Below are 19,999 nucleotides of genomic sequence, written 5' to 3'. Positions count from 1 at the left end.
CAAGGCTTGATCTTTCAAGATGTATGATTCATAAATTACATATCACAGATTTGGGGTAGGACTGTAAGTAACAGAGAGTAGTGGCAGCTTCTACTGGCCTGTCCGCATCCATAATCATCCCCCATACCTAGCAGAGATAATGCTAAAGCTCGGGAAGCATGAGGAGATAAAATAATCTGATATTTGCTTGCTTTTATTTTTTAACTTAGTACTGGAGTGACTTGGACATTCATACCAGTTTTTCTAGTACTTTGTCCTGCTTTCCTGATATATCACAGAGGAAAGTTCTATAAATATTTCCCACTGCAAAAGGAAAAGAAACACACCGTAAAAGGCTGGTTTATGGAGTTTTATTTGATTTTTTTTCAATTTTTGAAGAATAAAAGCTTTAGGTTTCTGGTCTGCCTGAAAATTAAGCTTGACACCAGTTTATGAAAATGGTGATGAGTTTGTGCTACTGTATGCAAACTTTGTCCACACTAAGGCATTTGTGTTTCCAAATTCTCTTCTCCTTTCAGCTACTCTTAAAATTTTAGACTTTGGAATTTGATCTTAAAACACATATATCTCTTTAACCACAGATTTTGGCAGGGCTAGGTCCTAGGCCCGATATTGGACAGTGGATGTAACTGTTTGCTTTTACTATGGAGACTTCGTTCTTAGGCTCCTCCCACACACCCCAATTTCTAATTTGAAATCTGCTCTTTAAGACTTGCTGTTGTAAAAGAGGCTTTCTGTGGCAGAGTCCTTATGGGTTATTTTCTCTCTGGTCTTCTTATTTTTTTATTTTTATTTTATTTTTTAAAGATTTTATTTATTTATTCATGAGAGACACAGAGAGAGAGGCAGAGACACAGGCAGAGAGAGAAGCAGGCTCCCTGCAGGGAGCCTGATGTGGGACTTGATCCCACAACTCCAGGATCAGGGCCTGGGTCAAAGGCAGACACTCAACCGCTGAGCCACCCAGGCGTCCCTCTCTCTGGTCTTTTTATAAGTAGGAAACAAGATTTTTGTGTGTAACTCTAGAGTTTAAATGATGGATAGCCTCTTTACCTGAACAATCATGCATCCTGGTTATTAATATGAGGTCAAAAGCTGGGTCATTATTCCCACCATAACGGAGTTAATCACTTACCAGTAAAAGGGAGAGAGCATTCAGTATATCTGGAAGCTGTTTAATCATCAACCTTGAAGATGGCAAATACCTCTCTGAGTTTCTGAGAACATATATCCCACTGCTCGCCAAGGCCTTGTCACCAAGTTCATTAATTAATTTGTTTTTCCTTTACTGTGTTACTCTCATTTTTACAACCAGCTATCTACTGTGTTCAGCCACTGACCAAACCATTTCCAGAGTCACTGCTAAGGTTACACCTAAAAATCATCACTGGTTTAGTTGAAGAACATTTTCTGTCTTCCTAGCAGGCAAACACAAGGCAAACATAGGTTTCCAAGGTATCTGCGTTGAGTACATCTGTTTCGTAATGTAATTTCATCGGTTGAGCAGATGAAGAATGCTAATTAGCTTGTTTATATATATGTGATTTAATGAGATTAAACACTTAGCTGATCTTAAACTAAGTACAAGTTGTTTCCCGTTGCTGTTTTTACTTAGTAAAAAACAGTGTTAGACACATTTTCTGGAAATTACAGTGCTGTGCAACCCAGAGAAGAGAGAATTTCAAGGTTGACTGGTCCGTTTTATCCTTCTGAGATTGCATAGGAGGCAGAGAATCAAAGTATTGGGTTTAGGGACAAGGGTTGAAATCCAACATTAATGAAAAGCCTAAAGTTAATGGGAGATGTTATCATAAACTGTATTATGTCAAACTCCGAAGTCCCAAAATAAAATTCTGATATGTACCAGAGTAATTTATTTCAGGGAGCAGTTCTATACCTTCATCAGATCCAATCTAGAATCTTCTTTTTTTTTTTTAATTTTTATTTATTTATGATAGTCACAGAGAGAGAGAGAGAGAGGCAGAGACACAGGCAGAGGGAGAAGCAGGCTCCATGCACCGGGAGCCCGATGTGGGATTTGATCCCGGGTCTCCAGGATCGCGCCCTGGGCCAAAGGCAGGCGCCAAACCGCTGCGCCACCCAGGGATCCCCAATCTAGAATCTTCTAATTTATTTTTTTGCTTTCCTTTTTTTTCGAATACTTTCTTCTTCTAGTTATTGTGGTCATATCTTGATATAATTGAAATCATGGCATTCAGTTATTATAGCTTTTTCTTCCTAAAAATTATGTACAATAATGGCATTATAATTTTTATGGTTATTTAATATTATCTACTATGCTGTCTTTTTTTTTTTTTTTTACTTTCAAGTTGAACAAAACAGATGCACAAAGGCTGCTATATTTTGAGGGTGGGGTGGGTAGAGGAGATGAGGAAGTAGCTCTGGTCCTATAAGCAGAATTATATTTGGCTTAAAATGCTTCAGTTAACCTGCTCAGCTTTCTATAACCAGAGGTCAGCAAGCTATGGCTTGATCCAAATGGATAGGGCCCATCTGAGGGCCAAGTCCACAGCCTGTTTTTGCAAATTCAGTTGTATTGGAACACATCCATACCATTCCTTCGTATATCAGCTGTGGTTGCTTTCATGCTGGAATGGCAGGCGTTAAGTCATTGATAGAAACCCACAAAACTGAAATTATCTCTCTCCGGCCCTTTACAGAAAGGCCCACTGTCCACTGATCTAAAGCATGTATGAGGACAGGAGTTAGTGCATAGTAATAGCTACATTCGGATGTAGTAAAGAATGAGAAACATATATTTTCTCAGAATTGAATCTTTTTTTTTTAAAGATTTTATTTATTTATTCATGAGAGACACACAGAGAGAGAGAGAGAGAGAGGCAGAGACACAGGCAGAGGGAGAAGCAGGCTCCATGCAGGGAGCCCGACATGGGACTTGATCCCGGGACTCCAGGATCACGCCCTGGGCTGAAGGCAGGCGCTCACCGCTGAGCCAACCAGGGATCCCCCCCACCCCAGAATTGAATCTTAAAGGTGGTTGAGAGCCTTGGATTTTTAGGTCTTTCAGACTCCAAGTAACCATTTTCTCTATCACCAGATTACTTTGGGTCACTCAGTAGCCTGCTGAGAGAGCTCCCTATTCTATTCTGGCAGAAAGTGTTTTCTGTTCGTGAGTAGATAGGCTCTTCCTTGTATCTTCTTGAAGATTCATAAATTACATATGATCACAGATTTGGGGTAGGGCTTTCACAGAGAGTACTGGCAGCTTCTACTGGCCTGTCAGCATCCATAATCTTTCCCCCATACCTAATAACCGACGACACGCCCAAGGGCCATCAGATGACAAATGTAGCTTCCTTATTTGTCCCAGTTCAGCAAATGAATTGTCCATTGTCCTAAACTTATTAGAGAACTTATCTGTGACAAATTACAAGCTGTTACTTACACACATTAAGAACATATTAAGAGTATTGAGGCACACAGAAAAGGAATAATTGATCTCCAGTTCTAAAGACTGAAATACAAGGCTTTATCCTGGATGATTCAACTGCTACCAGCCTGTGAGCAGGAGAATTATGTTCTTGTTTGTTTTTTAATATAAACATGTAAACCATATCTTTAAATGAATCCTAGTTTATGACCTAAGCCTGATTACGTAGAAACTGGTCTAGGAGTTTGGGTTCATAGAAAATACATTGGCCCTGGTGTGACATGGACCTAGATTTGAAGCCTAGCTGTCACTTTCTGGCATGTCAAATGAAAGAAAATAACCTCAACTGTTGAGCCTCTGGCGCCGTGAGAATAACAATAATGTGTCATATGGTTTGTGTGAGGCTTAACTGTAAACACAGACTCCCCAGCACCTTACATCATAGGAAGTAAGTAACCTTGGGCTCCTTTTGCACTCCTTTTCACTGTGTGTGTGTGTGTGTTTCAAAGAATGGAAGCAGTTGGTGAACCCAGTTAATCAAGACCATTAGTATGGCTGACAAGCTGGATTCCTAACCAGACGGTTTCAGTGACAGATAACTAATTACCTGGTTGCGGATTGTGTGTGGAGATTCACAGTCACAACATCAATACAAACAAAATTACAAGGGAAACATGCTGGAATAGCCGCACATATGTTTTCAGTGGGCCTCTGGGAGAGAGACTTCATCTAGCCTCAGATCCAGAGACCCCTGCAAATCCAATGGCATGATATTAGGGATCAGTTCTTTGAAAAAATATTATTTGTTTTTCATTTTGATGATATTTCAAAATTCCTTTGCTATTTATAGAAACAAGCATCTTCTTTTGAATTAACATTTCAATTAATCTTTTTTCATCTAAAATTCAGCATTTCAGATCCATAAACATATACTTGAGCATCACTACATATATATTTTTTTCCATATTGGGAGACACTGGTTTCTGCTCTCCTGATTTTTTGGAAAGGGGAGCATAATGAGAATATAGTAGGACTAGCACTAAGACATAGATTTATACTTGGCTTTTATTTTTTTTAAAGATTTTTTATTTTATTTATTCATAGAGACACAGAAAGAGAGAGGCAGAGACACAGGCAGAGGGAGAAGCTCCATGCAGGGAGCCTGATGTGGGACTCGATCCCGGGTCTCCAGGATCACTCCCCGAGCTGCAGGCGGCACTAAACCGCTGTGCCACTGGGGCTGCCCTATACTTGGCTCTTATCATAAAACCATAAAGTTTCACTCTTTTGGAATCAAACTAGACCAAGTGGGCTATAAAAATGGAAATCAGTAGTTTGTGGTAGGGACATGTGGAATACAGCTCTGTTCCATTTGAAAAATACTAAAACCAAGTATTTTACTAGTATACACACATTAAAGATCTTTACCAAATATTTCATCCATTCTGTAACTGACATGTCCACCAGAATTTTCTGTCTACTTGGAAATGATATATGAATATGAGGTCTTTGCCTTTTGACACCTGTCTTTTTCTGTTTTCGTAAGTACACAAAATCACTTCTCTTTCTGTTCTGACTTCCTACTACCCATAGACACTCCAGTCACCTGTATTCTTGATCTGCTAGTGGCTTCCGTTTGTCACTCCGCATAAGAAGAACAGCTTTCAAAAAAAAGAAAAAAAGAAAAAAAAAAAAAGAACAGCTTTCCGGAGGTGATCCACAGCAGGGTGAGAGGCCACTAACACCATGTTCTGCACGAAGCTGAAGGATCTCAAGATCACAGGGGAGTGCCCTTTGTCCTTACTGGCACCTGGGCAGGTTCCCAAAGAGCCAGGAGAAGAGGTAGCGGGAACCTCAGAAAGTGGCAAAGCAACTCTGCCCATCTGTCAGGATGTCCCTGAGAAGAATGTACAAAGAAGTCTTCCTCAAAGAAAGACCAGTAGGAGCCGAGTCTATCTTCACACTTTAGCAGAGAGTATTTGCAAACTGATTTTTCCTGAGGTGAGTGCTTGCCCTTTTGAGATTTTACTGATATTTTGAAAATTGTAAACGAGTATTTTTAAAGGAAAATGTAAACGCGTGCTTTCTCACTTTCAAGGCTATAATAGATGTAGACTGTTTCCTGGAAACATATAAACACACTCCTTGAAAATGATCATGTTCTTAAATTGTGTTTAATCTTAAAACGTTTAAGATCTTGAATTCTTTTAAAGGGTCCTGCACTCTGATGAACTTTATGACTTTGAGCAACTGCTTAGCCCCTCTTATCCTCAACTTCCTTATTGTAAAATGGTAGTAATAACGGTACCTACTCCCTAGAGTTTTAATGAGCATGGTCTGAAATAATCCATGGCCCTTGCCATCCCTTAAGTGCCTTAGGTAGTTGTTAGCTATTATCTTAAAATTAAATTCCTTGAAGAATGACTTCTTTTCTATCCATTTTCTTCTAATTCCAAAGAGCGTTATACGTTCCCTGCCCATTTGTGGAGGTGGGAAAATCTCCGTTTCCACCTCCGGCTCTGTGTCTGAAGTCTCTGCACAAGCCAGGCTTGACCTGCTTCCTTGAGTCAAGGTCATGGCCCAGTGCTTGCAAATTAGCTCCGGACACTTCTTCTTCTTCATTTTTTTTAAAGATTTTATTTATTTATTCATGAGAGACAGAGAGAGGCAAAGACTTAGGCAGAGGAAGAAGCAGGCTCCCTGCTGGGAGCCTGATGTCAGACTCGATCCCAGGACCCCGGGTTCACAACCTAAGCCAAAGGCAGACACTCAACCACTTAGCCACCCAGGTGCCCCTAGCTTGGGCACTTCTTGATACAGCTCTGTGAACTGCCTAGCCTCCTGCCACTTCAAAATCTGGAGCACCTTCTGTTAATCCACCTATAAGACATCCCTGGGGACAGGACACGTCCCTAATGAGGTCACATATCTTAGGAATGCAGGGATATGTGGAGAGTTCCTCTCCTCCTGCAGGGCTAAAGAGAAGAGCAACTGAAAAGTCTTCATGATGTCTTCCACCCTCTGGCAGTGTTCACAGTTTTATATGAACTCACTTAATCTGGGAGATTGCACATTGATCTAATCCGACTCCAGCTATAATAATCCACTGAAAATTTTCTGTTAACCCAACACCACCCCTTTGCTTTGTGTGGAGCGCTGAAGAACCACAGGCTACTGAGTTTTGAAACTTAAAGGAACTTCAGAGGTCATCTTGTTTCATTCCCAGGAAGGACCTGGGAGGTTAAACGACTTGACTTTTACAGTCGCACAGCTTTCGAAGGGAAGAGCAAGTACTGCTGTCAACAGAATGACTAGAGCGACTGAGAAAGAAGAGACTAGCATTGAATCTTGAAGATGGAGAAATTAGAATCAGCAGAAAGTTGGAGGAACTTACTTCAAATACAGTATTAGCACAATAGTACTTTGGTTAATGGTCTTTGAAATGGAAATATTTCCTTATTCACACCCCACCCAAGTTACTAGACAGCCAGCTTTGGCTAGGATGAGCGATGTCATCCTTCTCAGGGAGTTGGTTGGCATCATCGTCTGGGAAGTGGTTGGGACTCTCATTTCCAAGAACAGAGTGAGATGCACAGAGATGAACAGATGGTGAGGATGGGGAGGCTGGAGAGCTTCCATATTTTCCCTGGGTCCTGTCATTACCATGTTGGCTTCATTATTTTGTTTGATAAATTTTGAATTCCTGCCATTGAAGTCAGACACATGTTGGAATCTCTTTTTAAAACATTCTGAATACCAACTCTAAATGACATTTTACCTTTTCTCTGGTTCTTTATTTAGAATAATCTGTGTTGTTTGTGAACTCACAGGAATAACCATCAAAATTTGACTACAGCGTCACGTAGCAGGGAAGGCAAAGCTATAGGACCTCTAGGGATAAAAGGTAGAACTCTGACAACTGAGGCCATTTGCCTCATAACAGTAAATGTCCCACTACCAGATGTTTTTGGACTGTATGGTATTCAGTGTAGATTATTTAATCAACTGTCCAAACATCAGCGTGTCTTTGATTAAATACAGCTTTTTTTTAATTGATTCTTTTTTATGTAGACAGATTTAATGCTTAGCCCACTGTTTAGTTTTAATCCTATCAGCAACCTAAAGGAGAGGCTCAAAACAGCATTTGACAACATTATAGTTCTTGTTTTAGATAATTAAATTTAACTATGCAATCGTGGTATTTTGGGTTTGTTTGTTTTTTTTCTGGCAGAGGAGGGGATAAATATCCTTAGCAGATTTAGAATAGGGAGCTGTCATTCCAGAGTAGCAGAATAGAAGGGCCTGAAAAGGTGTAATGTTATTGCTCATCCGATGCAAACTTTTCATTTCTGTTTTTTTTTCCAATAAATTCTAGATTTTTCCCCCTGAGCTCTATATGCACTTTAAAACTGAAAGTCCTTCCCATAACTCATTTTATTAAAACAGAAGCTTGTTCTATTTTGCTTAACTCTGCTGCCTCACTTGACCAGTGGAAACTGTAAGAGGGATATAAATAGTTGTTAGGGAAAAAGGAATTTCCCAACTTGGAGCATAACCAGAAAATTCTTCCCTTCCCCTGGACAAACTACAGAAAGAATCAACAATTACATAAATACACGTATAGATACATATGGTTTTTATATGGAATGCAAAGCACTGCTAACCAACGCTCTACATCCTACTTACCAACTAGAGAAAACAAGCGATTAAGAGAGATTAATAGATAGTCAAGTATTTCTGAAGCATCAAGGATTACATACAAATAACTTAGAATGTGGAAAAACTCATGAAATACTCAGAAATCAATAGAAGAGAGTAAAAGTGTAAGGATTTGATGAAAACAATTGGTTTAAAGAAAGGAAGTTAGTACAAGTTAAGGTAAATGCAAGATTTGTTTGAAATCAGTGATCAACTGACATTGGTGAAAGCTTGGATTTAAGGGATTAGGGAAAAGGGAAAGACAGATAGCTCCAGACTTTTCTAGGCCAGGACATGTAAATGAAATATGAAACATAAATCCGCATTTGTAGTTGAGAAAGTCAGTGGGGGGCTGGGTGTGAGAACAGGAATTTGCTTGGCTTGAGCCCCGCTCACACTGAAGTATTGGCAACACATCCAAGAGGATTTCCTGACCCAGAGGAAGTGGTGCCCACCATTCCTTCGTGGAAGACCTGGCACTACCAAACTGGAGTCTTCTATTTGGATCCCAACTCAGCTTGTTTTGTGGCTGTCAGCGAGACCACCCACAAAGGGCAAAAAGCCTGTGAGCCACAGCCCACATCCAAACTCAAATTAGCCAAAGCTCATTGTTTCTTCCCAGATTGGAGAAACGTCTAGAAAATCAGTCTCCGTTTCCGAAGCATAAATTCACCACGCTCACCAGTAAAGTAATCATGTTTCTGCTTGATAGAAAGTTTCAGGACAAATTTTAAAAGTATGTATCTTCAAATGAATTATGATTTAAGGGAACGTTTAAAACATTTCTTTTCATTTTTTAGTTGGAGCGGCTGAACCTTGCACTTCAGAGAACATTGGCAAAACACAAAATAAAAGAAAGCAGGTAAATTGAACCACTTTAGTTGTGTGAACCTCCCATTACACTTACTGACACCCCTGCAAATAGCCACCACTTAGTGACTGCATCGACATGTTTCGAATCACTGTGGTATGCGAGAAACTGGACTGAGTGCTTTAACTGCTACTAATCTGAAAGTAGGTGCATTTATTTTTCACATTGAATACATCACTAAGCCCAGGTTCATGTAAAATATTTAGGATTTGACAGCTGTTTATGCAAAGACACAACTGAGTTGCAAGCCTGGGTTTCTCGGAGCCCATGATTTTAACCATGTCACCATGTACTGCTGCTTTTAACAAGCCATCAGGCCTAGTCTTTCCAACTAAGAGGTACTGTCAATACTTAACAGGTAAGGCAGGGACCCCAGATGATAGGCACAGGCTCCCTGCCTACAGGATACTTCCTAAAGTGGAGCAGGGTCCCAGTGCCCACCCCTACCCCCACCTCCCACAGCTTAAACTTCCAGTTGCTGCGACGGGAGGAAATTGAAGAATCAAAGTTGGGGGGTGGCTAAAAGGGAGGGGTTGACTCAGAAACCTTGAGGCAACAGCTGTTTATCAATCCCAAGGGAAGTGTTTCCGTATTTTCATAACCAGTTTGGTTATATTTGTGGGCACTAGCTGAGTATCAGTTCCAGTTAGACTTTTATTCTTGCACCCTGTCTTTTGAACATTTTTTAAAGAAAGCTTTCTGCAAACGGTTAATATAGAAGTTTTTGTTTAAAAATCTGCTTTATATAGTTTTTCAAATATATCTTGGCACATTTACTGCTGGCAGATAATGTGATTGGCCTTGGTTTTGATTCCTTGAAGTTGCAAGGATTATTTCATGTGTAAATAGTAGGATAAATACCTGTGTTCAAATTTACAGAAATGAACATTGCAGCTTTGCAAACCAGTACCATTGTGGGAATATTTTATAAATCCATTCATCAGTCTATTTCTCATGAGCTGATTATCTGTCCTTAATTTTCCCGGTTGACTAACTGGTCCCAGACTCCAGGCAGCAGGCAAGCCAAGAAGGGGTCAGCAGGGATCCAGAAGGAGAAAGTGTGAATCTATGCGTCTGACAGAAGCTTTATTTACATGAGTGATACAGAAAGCATTCCAGAATGCCTCTGACCTTAATTCTCAGCGAAGCTGATAAGATAGCCACAAGTCACCCTAGCTATGCTACTGTGTCTGTCTGCTTAAGTCCCTGGCAGCCAGTTGGCTCCAAATTTATTCTCAGGGCTTTGTGTTCTGAAATGTTCCTAAACTAGTTGCACGGGTTCAGTTAGGATGTATTCCCAGTGGGGTATCTCTTTAAAAATACCTCAAACTAAAAAAATAAAAAATAAAAAATAAATCATTTTATTTGGAAATCTGAAACTTTTTTTTTTACCACTTCCTTGATTTCTTAAAGAGCTGATCATACTTTTAAATTGTCTTAATGATAATTATTCAGTTGTTGAAATAAGATGACAAACCTTCTTCTCATGACTGCCTGCTGATATGCTAAATGGCTTCCCTCTGCTTTGCTTTTTTAGTTTCTTGGATATAATTTTTTTGTTTCCTTTTTTCCCCATCTCATTTTGGAAGGTCAGCTGCCATTTCTACGGCTCTCAGCTTACCAACCACTGACCATAACTCTTTTTTTTTGGACTGTTTATTATCTTATATTTGAGAAGCAAAAAATCCATGTATTAAAACAATAAACTGTCCTTAACTGAAGACTGGAGCCCCTTGCTCCCCACCTTTTAAGTCAATGAATTTTAATGCAGCCATTGTGATATCTCTCTGGGTTGGCTTCACAGAGAGCTTTTGCTTTGTTTCTTTTCCTGGGATCTTTGGATCACATCATCATATTTGTGCATGGCTGATGTGTGTGTGTACAAGCACACACACATTTGCTGGCATATATGCAAGCTTAGTCCTTTTTTAAAAAAAAAGATAAAGATAGGAGACTTATTTTTAATTGTATTATGTGCTTTTTGTTATTTTTTCTTTTTAAAATAACATCTTTAATTAAAGTTTTTGCAAAGGTAAAATATTAAACTTAAAATGGGTCTTAGTACATCAAAATACTAAACTCTCTAATTGTATTCCAAGATGGTCTTTAAAACATAATATCCTGTATATCACAGAAGAGCAACCTTGATCTGCAATTGTACAGAATGAATTTTACAAACATAATAAATATATTTACACCCTTACACATAACAGTATGTACAACAGCAGTTGACAGTAGTAGTATTATGTGCTGTTTGGATGAAGTTTTGTTCACATCTCATATCATGGGTGCAAAAAATTGGCAGAACTGGGTTCTCTGAGCAGGAATTCTCTCATTCTTTAGGGGAAAAAAAAGAAAATAAAACAGAAATTGCTTATAAATTAAGCAAATCTGAAGATGATTAATATAAAGTAATATATAACAAGAGGTATGGGGATATCTAGATTCAAATTCGATATAAAATTATGTAGTGATCCTCAACCAATTTAGATAAGAAAGTATTTCTACGTAGCATTTTGTACAATTATAAGCAGCATGCCTTTATGTGATAAAATAGTGGACTGAGCAGTTTTCCTTCTTAAAAATACTTAATTTGAAACTTCTCTATATGTATTGTGTTTTACTGAAATTTGTTTAAAATTTAGATTTTTGCCTTTTTGTAAAATTGGTTTATCTAATGGCAAACTGACCTACAAATAGAAGCTTAGGTGTGTTTTCACGTGGATTAGTGATTTGGCCAGTTTGGTCATAAGAAGTCGTCACTATCCGAAACCATCAAAAAACAATTAAGCAAATGTAAATCAATAAATGAGTCATCCAGTCGAAATTACTAAGACTTTTCATTAATCAAAATGTATGCTATTATATTATCAACTTCTGTAAAAACCAATGCAGTGTGATTGAATAAATAATAGATTTCTTTAGTTACTAATTTTTATAAACATAGTTCAATGTAATAGTGCCTGAAAGTTAAATATATAGAGCCTTAAACTCAGAAGCAAGATATACTACATATGTGCTTTAGGAAAGAAGATAATGAAACTTAAAAAGTGAAATCCATCAGTATGTAAAATTTTCTTCTTGATTGTGTTATTTATCAGAAAAATCCGGGGCAGATTTCTTCCCATCCCCCTACTTGGCCATTTCATACTTCTGGTTCTCTGCCAGTGTAAACCTCTATATTACTAGCCTAGGAAAAGTTAACTGAAAAGGTAAATATGCTTCAAAAAATGATGAAACACTCCAAATCAGGTATGTTTTGAGGTTTTCCAACATTGTTTTGGGTTGCATGTGTCCTTGTTCCTCTCCTGTAAACTTGATAAATCAAGGTTTGCCCCCACAGAAAAGGTAGGTCAAATTATTTTGTCATCATGTCTATATGTTCTGATCTGAAGTTGTAGCATTCATTTGTCAGTTTATAATTTAAGATGTTGACATGTTTTCAGGAAATCTTTGGAAAGAGAAGACTTGGAAAAAATAATTACAGACCAAGCAATTGCAGCAGGTAATAGAATTCTTTTAAGAATATCTAATTAGGGAGTAATTATATTTACAGAACTAATATTTTACCTGTAAACTGATACTTTCTACTAATAGAAAAGTAAAAATTAATTTTCTACTAATAGAACAGTAAATATTTTCTACTAATAGAAAATAGCAGAACTAATAGAACTAATATTTTCAGTAGAACTAATCTTTTCTCCTAAAATATTCATATTTATTTTTTGGTGACTTCCAGTGTGAAGTATTCAGCATTATGTATTGTGTTAACATAAAGAATAATTCTTTTCATGCTGTGTATTTTTGTTTGACCGAAAACATTTCCTCTTCTTTATAATGTTTATTTGCTGACACATAGATAAGGCTGCATGGGAAGCTGACTCATAGACATTTACATGCTTTGGTCTTGAACGTAACTAATTATTCCTCATTTATGCATGAAAAATTTTATTCAACAATGTAAAATAAATAATTTTTTTAAAGATTGGTAACAATCCTGGGAAAAAGGACTAACAGTGTTCTCATATTACTAATTTGAGAGAGGCAAGTGGATGGGTAACTTTGTCGTACTATCCTTTTCAAAGTTGGAGGACATGGCCCAATGGGTTAAATCTTTCTAAAAGTGCACAATATTAAGAATTTTTTTTTCAATATTAAGAATTTAATGATGATGATGATGGCGATGGCTGACATGCTGAGCCTTTCCTTGGAGCCAGGCACTGTTCTAAATATAGCCTCTACACATCACCACAGTGCTATGAAAAGGGCACTGTTGTTTTTCCAAATTACAGATGAGGATAAAAGAAATGATACACAGAATTTAAAGAATAAAGGAGATTAGGGAAGGAGAAGTTACAGGAAGTAAATATATTCCAAACAAATATTCATTTAGGTAACATTAAACAACAAGAATGCTGTGTTGCTTTAAAAAAATTAAAAATCGCTTTATACCAACTCTAGAGAAAAATGACAAAATGGAGTTTAATGACCAGTGACTTTAAATTCATCCCTGTCTGATATTCCTACTGATGGAGGACCTCCAAGTGAGACAGAACTCCTTTATCAAGATGTACTGGTTTGTCATTAGCAGAATGATGGGAGAGCTTTTTTTTCTGAAATTAACTTGATTCTGTAATACTGATTGTTCTTTTGTAAGAAGAATCTCCTAAGGAAGATTAAAAATTGTGTGCTATGCTTAATGTATCATTCTTTCGTGATTAAGTGATTGGGAATTTTTATTTGGGGTTACGAGAATTGTATGAACTAGTCTGTGTAGATAATTTGAACGTAGATGGTCTGTTGTAGTTGGAACTCTTGTCACCAGACGTAAAGGGAACTAAATCATCAACTCAGTGTTAAAAATAGTAGTAACAGTACAGCCCTCCAGAACGATGTATTTGATAATGCGGAAAATGTATTATTTGCTTTCAGGAGTTCCAGTGGAAATCGTCAAAGAATCTCTCGGTGAAGAACTTTTTAAAATATGTTATGAGGAAGATGAACACATCTTGGGTGTGGTTGGAGGAACCCTCAAAGATTTTTTAAATAGCTTCAGCACCCTTTTGAAACAGAGCAGCCACTGCCAAGAAGCAGAAAAGAGAGGCCGGTTTGAAGATGCTTCCATTCTGTGCCTGGATAAAGATCATGATTTCTTAAATGTTTACTATTTTTTCCCTAAGAGAATCACGTCCCTGATTCTTCCCGGCATCATTAAGGCAGCTGCTCACATGTTGTACGAAACCGAAGTGGAAGTGTCACTACTGCCCCCCTGCTTCCGAAATGATTGCAGCGAGTTCGTCAATCAACCCTATTTGTTGTACTCCCTTCATGTCAAAAGCACCAAACCATCCCTGTCCCCAGGCAAACCCCAGTCCTCGCTGGTGATTCCGGCTTCCCTCTTCTGTAAGACTTTTCCTTTTCATTTCATGTTTGACAAAGACATGACGATTCTGCAGTTTGGCAATGGCATTCGAAGGCTGATGAACAGGAGAGACTTTCAAGGAAAGCCTCATTTTGAAGAGTACTTTGAAGTTCTGACTCCGAAGATCAACCAAACGTTTAGTGGAATCATGACTATGCTGAACATGCAGTTTGTTGTCCGAGTGAGGAGATGGGACAACTCTGTGAAGAAATCTTCCAGGGTAAGGAAAATGTCATGGCACTTTGAACAGGAAATAAATCATTTCTTGGTTAAGTATAGAAATGAAAAGGTAAAAATACATGCATCTCTTGAGACCTTTTGATAAAACATGTTTAAAACAACTCTGGCATCATTTTAAGGCGAAAATCAATTAAAAGCAAATTCCTTTCTGCATTCATTTGCTTGCTTACTTGATTCATTACTTCCCAAATATTTACCGAATGCGATCTACCTTTTAACATTCTTTCAGAGCATTTTTATAAATGGAATTAGGTAAATATTTATATAAAAATATGTTTTCGGTCATCATCAAATAGCTGGCAGTTGGGAGTAACAAGAGGCATTATCTTGCAACAAACATACAAAAACTACTTGTTTCTTATAGGAGACCACTAGATGGATTTTTAAATCAATATATTTAGTAGACATGGAAAATCAGTAACTTTTTTAACTGTTAGAGAATGTTGGGGAGAGGGGTTGTTCTCATGGTAGAGAATCTGGGTAATCGTTTAGTCCAAGGAAAGAGTTTGCAAAATCATAGTTGATGGTATGAGTAAAGCTAACATTGAAGCTTATGATGCATATAACTTTGGAACATGCATGATTCCAGGAGATTTGCAGGTTGTTCCCACAATGAAAACAGTTTTACCACTTTTTATCATAAAAGCAGTGGAGCTAACGGTTCAAAATAGGTAATATGGAAAGATGTTCATTACAGCCAAAAAAATAAAAAACAGTGAGATACATTTTTCTGTGTGAAACAAAACAAAATGCTACTTGCAACTCCCTTTTTTTCACTAAACAACACGTTTTGGGCATTCTTGCAAGTCATGAGTTATAGGTTGATTTCCCTTTTACAATGACTGCATAGAATGCTAATGTTTGGTTGTCCTCTATTTCGCCAGTCCCCTGTTGAAGGACATTTGGGTTGATTTCTACTCTTTGCTGCAGGGAACACACGTACACATGTTTGCTCACACTCGTTCAGTAAAGCAGGATGATCACCTACCGCCTCACGTCTCTTGAGGCATCCTTGGCAGGATCCTTTACGCTGCCTGCTACTATTCAAAGAATACAATAGCAGAAGCATCAGCGTTCCCCTTAGTGAGAAAGCCTTGAAGCAAGGATTTTTTGCATTGTTTACTGAAAATCGTGATCTCTGTGTAGAGTTACTCCTATCTATCCGCTCTTCAAACGTCCACGTGCATCTTAGAATGCACAAGGAATTCAAACCACAAGAAAGCGTCCTCTTCCTTTTCAGCAAGTAGGAAAAAAATAGAGTTTAAATACAAAGGGATTGTCACTGTCTGCCTTTCTGTTTGTCTCAAAAAGGTATCGGAAACTTACAGTTGATTTGCCTTTGCTTCACAGGTCATGGACCTCAAAGGCCAAATGATCTACATTGTTGAATCCAGCGCAATCTTGTTCTTGGGGTCACCCTGCGTGGACAGATTAGAAGATTTTACGGGACGAGGGCTCTACCTCTCAGATATCCCGATTCACAATGCACTGAGGGATGTAGTCTTGATAGGGGAACAGGCCAGAGCGCAAGATGGCCTGAAGAAGAGGCTGGGCAAGCTGAAGGCCACCCTTGAGCAAGCCCACCAAGCCCTGGAAGAGGAGAAGAAGAAGACGGTGGATCTCCTGTGCTCCATATTTCCCTCCGAGGTTGCCCAGCAGCTGTGGCAAGGGCAGGTTGTGCAAGCCAAGAAGTTCAGTAATGTCACCATGCTTTTCTCAGATATCGTGGGGTTCACTGCCATCTGCTCGCAGTGCTCGCCGCTGCAGGTCATCACCATGCTCAATGCACTCTACACTCGCTTTGACCAGCAGTGTGGGGAGCTGGATGTCTACAAGGTAGGGGAGAGGAGAGCAAGGCCCATTTTACAGGCAAAAGTTGCTGGGAAAAAGCATCATCACTAGGACCTGAGTTACAATGCCGAAGAAAGGCTTTCTCTGCAAGCCGCATCCTGGGAGCAGGCATTGTGCATTAATCATGTGGGTGTTCTCTAGCCAGAAATAGCTCTGAATCTGCTCAGAAAGAGAGATAATCATTCTATGAGAGGACTGCCCCATTGTCTTCTCAAAGAATAAGCCTATAATGCGGGGATGCTAGCCTGAGTGGAGGATAGGGTGTAGGACCCATTAACGGGTTCAATTTAAAAGTCAGTGAACAGGACCCTTGGCTGTGGCAACCGAGTTGAATTATTAATCATGAGATAATTTTAAGTATGACCTGCATGGGGTAAAGTTATCCTTTGTAAAAGTAAAAGTACAGAAGAAACATGGTGTTATACAAACTGTCTTCAAATAGGTTAACTCAATACAGAGGTAACGTGATACTTTGCATGCTGATTAAGAGGAAAAAAACACTGACTTAAGGCGGTATTGAAGAAAGGCCAAGGACAGAGACATCTGTGCAAAGAGAGACCTGTCTTCAAATCTTGTTCTCTACTTGGCTTTGGAAGCTGAGAAAGTGAAATAGCCTTTCTCATTTCTAAAACAGAGAAAGTAATATCCACCTACAGAGTTTATATGCACGAATAACATACATTATGTCCCATAAGCTTCATGAACATGACTGTTCCAAAGATTATGGCAAATAATATCTGTTATTCAAGATACCGCAGGATTTATTGAGTGCCTACCATGTATCAAGCATCATTCCAGGCACAAGGAGGCACAGTAATTATCCCTAACATGTACTAGCCTTATTTTAATGTAATTTTATTAGCCATGAGAGAACGATGAGGTGGTTTTGTGTTCTGTGTTCCTAGAATTAAAACATTTTTTTTTTTTACTAACTTAAAGTCTTTTGCATTGTTTTAGCCATTGACATTAAGAATAGGGCACCCTTCTCATTTATGTGACTTGAATCACCTTTTAGTTTGCCATGTGCAATCTGGTATTTTAAAGTTTTCACTCAACATGAAATAAATACCTTATTGAGGAGGAAACAAATATTTTTTTATGGGAATACATAAGCTTCTGCTTTGTTCCAATCTATATTCTAGAAATAAAACCTTCCTCTAAAAAATTTCCAGCAGGAAATTCCAGACAGAGTCATAATTCCCTTGGGAAAAAAAAGAGGTCCATGTATACTTACTGATAAAATAATTGGCTTCAGTTAGGTTAAGCTTGATGGCCTCTTGTGGAATTTATTATATTTATTAGTAGATAGTTTCTATCTTGACACTGTCTCCTCTCCGAATTGTAAGAAGAAAGGCTCGCTCTCCCTTGCTGCTGCTGTCACTGCTAACAGGGGCAGTAGCCCTCTTCTACAAATTTCAACTTGTTGAAACTAAAACAATTCAGTTTTTCCAATCAAGTATTCAGAATCCGTGCTGTTTACCACGTGGATAGTAGCCAGAGAGCTCCATGGTTAATCCAACCACAACCCAAGCTAGCTAGTGAATCATCTGCTCTGTATTTCCACCTTCCCTTCCCTTCTGATTTTGCATGAAAATACCTGGAGACAAATCAGGAAGCTTCTTAACCATGAGATAAATGTAAGATATACGGATTGTGAAATCATAAGCTCGCCTGTGAGTGTGGTGGCTTCCAAGAAACAGTCTAGCTTTTTTGTTTTCCCCAGGACCAGTTTGTACCAGGACTTTATTTAACTTCATTTTCTTGTTGTCTTTAGTCTTTGCTTCATTTTTCAATTTATTCAGTATTCATTTTTTGATTGTTTTAGCAGATATTTACTGTCATCCAGGATTGGCCAGCATGAGTGAAAAGATCTCATGTCGGGGGAGAGAAGGGCGGGCTGACCAATGCCAGATTTCCATATGACATGGTGAATGCTCGATTCTGAACACATGCCCACGAGGTGCTATGACAGCATAGAGAATAGTCACCTAACACCAAGTAGGAGTGAGGCATCACTTCTGATTCAGTAACACTTATTGGGTACCTGAGACATGTTAGCCATTATTTTAGGTACTTCATATATCGCTGGGGAAAGTCATAGAGAGGCACTGCTGCCTGGTTCACTCCTTAGCAAATATTTTGGGCACTGGTAATTTAGGAGTTAATAAAACAGACAAACTGAGATGGCTCACATTTTACTGGGGGAAAAAGGGAAAATGAACAAATGAGCAAGTATATAGTATTCCAGTTGGTGTGATATTCCGGATAGAGCTAAACAGGAGAAGTGCAGAAGATAAGGAGTGATTGCTATTTATAGAGGACAGTTGCGGCAGGCATTTCTCATGTGGTGATGTTTTAGGAAAGGAGGGACATACCAAGTGGCTGTCTGTAGGAGATTGTTCCAGGCAATGGAATAGCAAAGTGGGAACATGTTTCGTATGTTTGAGGAATAATAGGAGGCCAGTGGCACTGGGACAAGGTGAGCAAGAGAGAGGATGAAGAAATAAAATCTGAGATTAGCAGAAAGGTCAGAATTTGAGGGGCATTGTAAGAGTTTCAGAATTTATTCTGAGGGAAATGGAGAATCACTGAAGGTTTGTCTCCCTTTCTTTTTTCCCTTCTCATCTCCATCCCTCCAGACTAATAGGTTTGGACAAGAGGAGTGATATGATTTAATAAGTTACAGTAAATATTTAGTGGAGAAGAGAAACGCAGTGGTTACGATTTGGTGGATGATTTGTGGATTGAAATTAACCAGTAGCTTTGTCATCAGCATCACAGACGGATAAAAATCCCCTGTTACAACATCAGTAATGACAATGATGACACTTGGAATTTATATAACAGCTTGATTTTCAATAGCCTTCCAATAGGACCATTGTTTGACATCTTCATTTCTGTCCTTTATTATTGATATTCATGTAGACCCACTTATAGTTCCTCTGACAATCCTCAAACCCTTTTGAAAAACTATGTCTTAGTTTTGTATCACACATTCTTAGTAAATTCGTATGACATTGATTGTCTAGTGACTGTTCAAAACACTGTATGCGGGCAGCCCGGGTGGCTCAGCGGTTTAGCGCCGCCTTCAGCCCAGGGTGTGATCCTGGAGACCCGGGATCGAGTCCCACGTCAGGCTCCCTGCATGGAGCCTGCTTCTCCCTCTGCCTGTGTCTCTGCCCTTCTCTCTCTCTGTCTCTCTCATGAATAAATAAATAAAATCTTAAAAAAACAAAACAAAAAACAAAACACTGTATGCTAAGAGGATATAACATCGGCAGGTGATTCCAAAAGCGTTAAGAAATTTGTTATAAACACAAAATATCATTTGCATTACATCATTTGCCTCTACAGAGCCATTTAGATGATGGGAGAAGGAAAAAAAAAAGGTAAAATGATGTGTTGAGTCAGCAGCAAGTCTGGGAGTAGAAGCCACTCCCCGATGTTGTGCTCACAGAACCACACTGCCCTCCAGAGCAGATGCCTGATGCAAGGCTCCCAAACT

At 38.8% G+C, this 19,999-nt stretch overlaps 1 protein-coding gene across 3 annotated transcripts in view; it reads left to right on the top strand.

Annotated features, from left to right (window-relative positions):
* Positions 1–19,999, top strand: part of GUCY1A1 (guanylate cyclase 1 soluble subunit alpha 1) — a 60,636-nt gene that overhangs the window by 27,274 nt on the left and 13,363 nt on the right. For all 3 annotated transcript variants that reach the window (XM_055336626.1, XM_055336627.1, XM_055336628.1), the window contains exons 2-6: positions 5,006–5,413; positions 8,911–8,972; positions 12,428–12,486; positions 13,914–14,623; positions 15,994–16,479. In XM_055336626.1, the coding sequence (XP_055192601.1) occupies positions 5,159–5,413; positions 8,911–8,972; positions 12,428–12,486; positions 13,914–14,623; positions 15,994–16,479 (1,572 nt within the window). In that variant the 5' untranslated portion in view covers positions 5,006–5,158. The remainder of the gene's footprint in view (positions 1–5,005; positions 5,414–8,910; positions 8,973–12,427; positions 12,487–13,913; positions 14,624–15,993; positions 16,480–19,999) is intronic.

Source organism: Nyctereutes procyonoides, unplaced genomic scaffold (assembly GCF_905146905.1).
Source record: "Nyctereutes procyonoides isolate TBG_1078 unplaced genomic scaffold, NYPRO_anot_genome, whole genome shotgun sequence".
In the NCBI taxonomy this organism is placed as follows: Eukaryota; Metazoa; Chordata; class Mammalia; order Carnivora; family Canidae; genus Nyctereutes; species Nyctereutes procyonoides.
Note: the sequence above shows the minus strand (reverse complement) of the source record. Positions and strands in the feature narration are given on the sequence as shown.